This window comes from Numida meleagris, chromosome Z (genome assembly GCF_002078875.1).
Source record: "Numida meleagris isolate 19003 breed g44 Domestic line chromosome Z, NumMel1.0, whole genome shotgun sequence".
Taxonomy (NCBI): domain Eukaryota; kingdom Metazoa; phylum Chordata; class Aves; order Galliformes; family Numididae; genus Numida; species Numida meleagris.
In genome coordinates this window covers 58,026,436-58,033,681 of record NC_034438.1, presented here as the reverse complement: position 1 = coordinate 58,033,681, position 7,246 = coordinate 58,026,436, and the positions used below count along the sequence as shown (strand labels likewise).

Here is a 7,246-nt window from a genome sequence, read left to right as displayed (position 1 = left end):
GAGGGAGAAAATCCTCCGACGCCCCCTCCCCCTCCCTAAAAAAAAAAAAAAAATTAGCGAGAGCGCGAGCAAGAGGAGGGGGGATCGCGGTGAAAAATAAATAAAATAAAGAAAACGGCAGGAGCGGCTCCAGCCGGCGGCAGCAGGGCAGCGGCGGCGGCGGCAGCCGAGGCGGAGGCAGGCGGCAGGCACGGTTCCCTCGCTCCCCGCTCGCCCCCGGCGCCCGGCCGCCCGCCTCCCCCCCGCCCCCCGCCTCTCTCCCCGGCAGCCCGCAGCGAGACGCGCCGCTCCCCAGCACTTTTTTGGGCCCGAGATATGGCAATGGTAGTTAGCAGCTGGCGAGATCCGCAGGAAGACGTGGCCGGGGGCACCCCGAGCGGCCCCAACCCCGCAGCGCAGCCGGCCCGAGAGCAGCCGCCCCAGCAGCAGGGGGGCTCGGCCGCCCCGCACACCCCGCAGACCCCCAGCCAGCCGGGACCCCCTTCCACGCCGGGCACGGCCGGGGACAAGGGCCCGGGGCAGCAGGGCTCGGGGCAGAGCCAGCAGCACATCGAGTGCGTGGTGTGCGGGGACAAGTCCAGCGGCAAGCACTACGGCCAGTTCACCTGCGAGGGCTGCAAAAGTTTCTTCAAGAGGAGCGTCCGCAGGAACTTAACTTACACATGCCGTGCCAACAGGAACTGTCCCATCGACCAGCACCACCGCAACCAGTGCCAGTACTGCCGCCTCAAGAAGTGCCTCAAAGTGGGCATGAGGCGGGAAGGTGAATATTTCTTCCCTACTATGCTATCGCTCTCCCTCCCCGTGGCCGTGGCAGGAGCGCGGGTGCGGGTGTGCGAGCGGGGGGCACGGAGTGGGGGGGCGGATGGTGCGCGCAGGGGCGCGCGGGGTGTGTGCGCCCCGAGATGCGCGGCTCGCGGCGGCGATCCGGGTCCCTCCGTATTTACATGCACATGTCAATCTCTCCCTCTGCCTGCACTCCATCTGGCAGCCCCGCGCCAGGTTTTGTTGTTGCTGCGGATGGTGGTTGGCGATGTTTTCTTTTGCTTTTCGGTTCGTGCCTCCTGCCCTCCTCCCGCTGCTCCCCACCCCCTTCCCCGGCCCCGCCGCTCTCTCCCCATCCCCGCTCATTGTGCCCGGGATTTATCACCACGGTTCTCGCTACACGTTTATCGTGCGGTGCCCCTCCGCGTGTGCGTGTGTGCGCCTGCGGTGGTGGATGTGGTTTTGTCTATTGTTGGCATGAGCCCGGGGGTGGGGTGGGGGGAGATGCATCCCTCCGTACGAGATGTGCTCCCATTCAGCTTCCTTTCCCCCCCACCTCCCACCCCATCGTTTCTCTTTAAACCCAAACACTTCTCGGTAGCTCCATTCCCAGGCTCATTTTTCCTGAAAGAAAGATGAAGGACGTGTAAGTAGGCAAGAAAAGAGTAAAGGGGAGTGAACGGGGGGCGAATGGGGGGGAAATGTGGCACTGTTTCCCCTCTCCAGGTGCCCGGAGTGTGCTGCTCTGCGAGGTTTGGCCTTGTTTTCACTCCACGCGTTGTTCAAAGGAAAGTTTGGGAGCGAGCCGGGTTCCTGTGCTCCTGTCATTTTTTTTTTTTTTTTAGCACGCTGCTCGCTTTATTTCTTCATCAAACTCCACCCTCTCCTTAAAGCCTGCATACAAATCGCGATTTATAACCTATTTACCGATCCTTCTCCTCCTAGCAGAACTCGCGGCTGGCAGCGGGCTCCGCGCCCTCCGAGCGCTCCTTCGCTCCTTCCCTTCCCCTTCTGCTCCTCCAGCTCTCCCCGCGTTCCCTCGCAGGAAGGTCCCTGCCCTCCCTTTCCCCCGGGTCCCCGATTTGGCCGCTGGAGTTTAACCCTAAGATTGAGCTAAATGTGTCTGAGAGCCGCAGCAGCAGAACGCTGCGTCCCGCTGACTGCTGCTGCCTTCATGGGCTGTAACACTGTTATTTTGTGTTGCCACAAGAAAGGCAAGGGAGCTGCTCCAGACCTTAAGTGTGACGGCCTCGTTGGTATCTCCAGGGGCTGTTGGTCTTGGGGGGGCAAAAAATGGCAGGGAAAAAAAAGAAAAACCACCACCCGAAAACTTGGAATTGTGTTCGCGGTGAATTGAAAAATAAGTGCCAAGTTTAAGGCAGAGCCATGAGGCAGAGGTGGGCCCGGGGCAGAGGAGGAAAGGTGCGGCCCGCGGGACGCGTGGGAATAGAGGGGAAAGTGGGGGGAGTGTGCCACGCCGGGACGAGGGAGGGTGCGCGGTGCGGGTGTGTGCGGGTGTCCGTGCGGGGACCGGCCCGAGCGGCCGCGTTTCTCCCGAAGTTACCTTTGTTTACATGGCATGCGGCTGGGAGCGCGGTGTGGCACTGCTGGAGGGAAACACACACACACACACACACACACACACACACACACACGCTTTAAAAAAAAAAAAAAAAAAAAAAAAACTTTGGTCAGCGCTCGGGACTGGCGGCACGCTCACGCTCTGTGCGGAGATGGTTAATGAATCCGGTGTTTTCGCAATTGCAAGCTTGTGCATTCACTGTGCAACGCTGACTGCAGGCTTTTGCAGTGGCGACAGCGCACCAAAGATATTAATTACACCGTCCCCTTTTTTTTCCACGAATGTTTGGCTATTGTAAGTGCGGACCTTTTTGTCTCCTTTCCCCCCTTTTCCTCGATAATATTTAATCTTTCTCTTCCTTTCAGCAGGGAGAACTTTGCGGGGCGGGGGAGGGGGTGCTCTCTGGACAGCTGGGCAATAAAGTTAGCTGTGGGAGCGGGGGCTGCGACCCGCTCCGCTCCGGGGGAACGAGGTGGTATTACTGAAGAATAAGGACGCGTTTATTTTTATGATTTTTTTTTTTTTTTTTCTGAACAAGCAGCACAGCGGTTGACTTGTAAATCTCGGTGCCAGCAGCAGGGCGATCGGCCGGGATCCGCAGCGAGCTCGGCTGTGCTTAACAGCTGGCTGTGATTTTTAACCCCACTTTCCCACCGCCCGGAGGATTTATTTGATTTTATTTTTACGTGCGGGGCTGCCTTTTGTCGCGGGAGGGGAGGGGGCCGCGGAGGGGGGAGCGGGTTTGCCTTGTTTGCCTTGGCTCTTTTTTTTTTTTTTCCTTTTTCTCGTTTCTTTCTTCCTTTCCTGCTTTCTGCTTCTTCTTTTTTCTTTTTTCCTTTTTTTTTTTTTTTTTTTTTTTTTTTTTTTTTTTTTTTTTTTCAGTCTGTGTTTATGTTTGAAGCCTGTCTGTGCCGGGGGCGGGGGGTGCTTGGCTGCCGCTTCTGTGCTGGGGGTGCCGAGCCGGGCCGGGCTGGGCCGTGCCGGGGGGGCGATGCTGCTGCCCGGCCCCGCTCGACTCCGGCTCCGTGTCCGGGCGTGCGGCGGCGGGGAGAAGCCCGGCATTGTCTCCGTCCGGCTGGCAATGCCCGCAAGCCTCCAGGATGCACATTTCCTCTCCTTCTCTCCTTGTTTTTGTCAGCGGTTCAGCGAGGAAGAATGCCGCCCACCCAGCCCAACCCCGGCCAATACGCCCTGACCAACGGGGACCCCCTGAACGGGCACTGCTATCTCTCGGGATACATCTCCCTGCTGCTGCGGGCCGAGCCCTACCCCACCTCCCGCTACGGCAGCCAGTGCATGCAGCCCAACAACATCATGGGCATCGAGAACATCTGCGAGCTGGCCGCCCGCCTGCTCTTCAGCGCCGTCGAGTGGGCCCGCAACATCCCCTTCTTCCCCGACCTGCAGATCACCGACCAGGTGGCCCTGCTGCGGCTCACCTGGAGCGAGCTCTTCGTGCTGAACGCGGCACAGTGCTCCATGCCGCTGCATGTGGCCCCGCTGCTGGCCGCCGCTGGCCTCCACGCCTCCCCCATGTCGGCCGACCGCGTCGTCGCCTTCATGGACCACATCCGCATCTTCCAGGAGCAGGTGGAGAAGCTGAAGGCACTGCACGTCGACTCGGCCGAGTACAGCTGCCTCAAAGCCATCGTCCTCTTCACCTCAGGTGAGCACTGGGAGCACCGGGGGGGAGGAGGGGACATGGGGGGTGGCAGTTCCCATGCGCGTGGGGTGGGAGCGGTGCGGCCTGCCCCACGCCGTCCCCGTAAACACTCACACATATAGATATAAACACACGTATATATCCATCAAATTAAGCGGAGGCGGTGGAAACACGCGTGCACGCATGTTAACAATTTTTCCTGGTGATAGATGGTTCGAATTAACTGGCAGGAAAGTGCATTAACAGCGCCTTTGAAGTGTTCTGGTTGTAGCCTATAAGAATATAATACATCTTCTATTATTATAACCTGCGAGGGGGAAATTTATAAACATCAAAGGCGAACGATGCAAGGGAAATGTAGGAAATAGGAGCGAGGCGAGATAAGGGGCCTCGCAATGTCATTTTTTAATTATTATTCTAATTATCGCCACGATGGGGCTAATTGCCACTTTCTCTACTTGTTTTCCTCTTTCTCCTCTCCTCTTCCCCTCTCCTTTCTGCCCAGTTTGCTGTTGCGGGTTTGGTTGTGGTACTGCTGTTGTTGTGTTTAGCCTTGTCTCCCCACTCAGCGATACCCAAACAGTTCCAATAAATCTGAGTTAAAACCAGGGCCGAGGCAAAATTAAAAGCATTCCTGAACAAAGATGGCAAATCGTTCAGAGGCCTGGTTTAACAGTAAGCAGTTTATAATCCATCAATATCTGTTGCCTCCCATGCATGAAAAATAGTATTTACATTGTATTAAAATGACTCCTAAATTTGCACAGTATTGTAATGTAGCAAATGTAGTATTAATATCGATTTGAACATTGGATAATTTATTTAGACAGGAGCACCTAATTTGTATGCAGGGTGGTCAGAGCCGTGTACTGTGACTGCCCCCTTCTCCTTCTCGTGCAAATGCAGGCGCTCCGCATCGGAGGGAATGTTTCTTTGCAGAGGATAAAGTGCAGATCTTAAAACAAATGGAAGATGAGCCGAATAGCCAGCTCCACATTTTGATGCATTTTATCTTAATAAGTCTTCCGGATGGAAACACGTTTTTCAGAAGTGACAAAGAGACCTGGCAGCATTTATCAGGCGGGCGCAGCACGCTGCAGCCCCATGCTCCCCACCCCATTCGTTTCAGGGTCTCATCAATATGTGGGCCTGAGTGGGGAGAGCCTATCCCTTCTCCCGAATCCCACTTGGAGAGATTATGCCCCGCAGAGGGGGGCTGCCCTGCGCCTCCTTTGCAAAGGCTCAGGGGAGGAGATTGCCCCACATGAGGACGTTTGGGGGTTTGGGATTATTTTTTTCTTTTGGCTTGGTTTGGGCTTTGCTTTTGATTATTTTATTATTATTTCTCTCTCTCTTCTCCCACCCCCAGCTCCCTCTGCCCTCCTTAGATGTCCGACCTTGGCTGGAGAGGCAGCCAGAGGCTTCAGACAAGCCCCTCATTTACATATATTAAAAACAAACGTAATAATTCAATGTTTACGACCAGAGAAGCCCCTTCCCTCCATGGAGCAGAGCATGAATGGGGGTTGGAGGGAGAATAATATTATTTTGGAGCAGAATCACACAGGGCACCTCAGAAAATGGAAATACAGCTGTCAGGAGTAATCCACCCCTTACCCCCATCCTCACATTTCCACTTTTCACTAAACTTGTTTTGATTGCTTAGCCAGAGGGGAATTCATGGGAAGCCTTGCTCAAAGTCATCCAACTTTTAAACAAACTTTGACTGATGGAAAAGACATTTTTAGGCATATTGTCCTAAGTCCTGAGGACTTAGCATTTAAAGCTGGCATGGGTTCCTCTTGTTGTGGTTTTTCCATTTGGGCTCTGGATAGTATATTTAATCCGTGAAATTCTGGACACCGTCCAACAGCTGGGTTGTGACCCAAAACCTGCTGCTTTTCTTTATTTGTTATTTATTTATTTATTTGTTTATTTATTTCCCCTTTTCCTTAATCCCAGTTATTAATTCCTGCACCTTCTTTTCCTCCCCATAAATAAGCGTTTCCAGGAAGGAACTGGGCTAAATAACACAAATCCAATAAATCTATTTGCAGCGCAATAAGAACTTTGATTTCTAGTTAGATGCCAGCTGATTACATCTATATTTCCTGAGCACTAAACTCTTCTGAAGGCGTAACATGAAATACATTCCCATCACTACAAAGGGGAAGGCAGGAGTGTGCTGAGCAGTAATGGTTATTTATTTACATAATTTGTTTTCCATAGACTGCAGAAAGAAATATAGAGCTTTCCCGTATTGACACTCCGCCGTATGAGAAAGTGAGGCACGCAGAATTTCCACATTAGCCCACTTTCTGTGATGGGGTAATAATTCACCTCCAGTGAACGTGGGCTGCGTTATTTCTCCCATAGATCGCACCTCTCTGGGCGCAGCGAGCTGCGCACCTCTTAATTATTATTATTTTTAATCCCCTTCTAAAGGGAGAATTAAGCCCCCCCACCACCACCTTGAAGGATGCGATATACAACCCCAACAAACGCGTCCACCAGAACATTTGAAATAACCATAGCTCCACGGGTGCCCTCGGCACGAGAACACCCTGTGCACTTTTGGAGGTGAAGCACAAACCCAGCCCTGGCTGCACCCTGCAGCAACACCGTCCCCGTCCCTGGTGCCGCTGACCTGTGGTATAGGTGGACCTGATAAATATTTTACTAACCTTAAGGGTATGACATATGGGGCATAAAGAGAGAGCCCTGCTAGGGTGTCAGTGAGACCCTTTCATATCGCATTGTTTGGAAGTTGAATAGGATCCTGGTGCATAATGGGCAGATAATGCATGTAAAATAGCAAGATATATGTAAATATGGAGTGTGATTTGTGGCAATCAACATATGAACAGACCTGTGGTTTTGATATATGTTGCAAACAAGAACAGGCCCAAGCGTTTGATATATATATATTCTGCAACCTGGTGCTTTAGATGTGGGAAAATATCACTGCATTAAAGGTACAGTATGGATTAGCAGCGCAGCCCAGCTCAGATAATTGTACATCTGAGGGACGCCAGGTCCACGGCGCGGGTCAAAGGTGCCCTCTTCAGAAGTTCCTGAATTATGGCGTGTTTTATTTGTATTTTTGCTCGAGGCCACAGCATTGTAGATGAAGGTGTTCAGAAATCCGTGTGAGGCCACTTCTTGATACGGGCAGGCACAAACTTCAAATATCCCGTTGCAGCAGAGTTTTTTTTCCTTTTTTTTTTTTTTTTTTT

The 7,246-nt window shown here is 53.0% G+C and overlaps 1 protein-coding gene across 1 annotated transcript in view; it reads left to right on the top strand.

Moving 5' to 3' along the window:
- Positions 234 to 7,246, top strand: part of NR2F1 (nuclear receptor subfamily 2 group F member 1) — a 10,696-nt gene continuing 3,683 nt past the window's right edge. The window contains exons 1-2 of the mRNA XM_021381146.1: positions 234 to 763; positions 3,486 to 4,013. Of these exons, the coding sequence (XP_021236821.1) occupies positions 316 to 763; positions 3,486 to 4,013 (976 nt within the window). The 5' untranslated portion in view covers positions 234 to 315. The remainder of the gene's footprint in view (positions 764 to 3,485; positions 4,014 to 7,246) is intronic.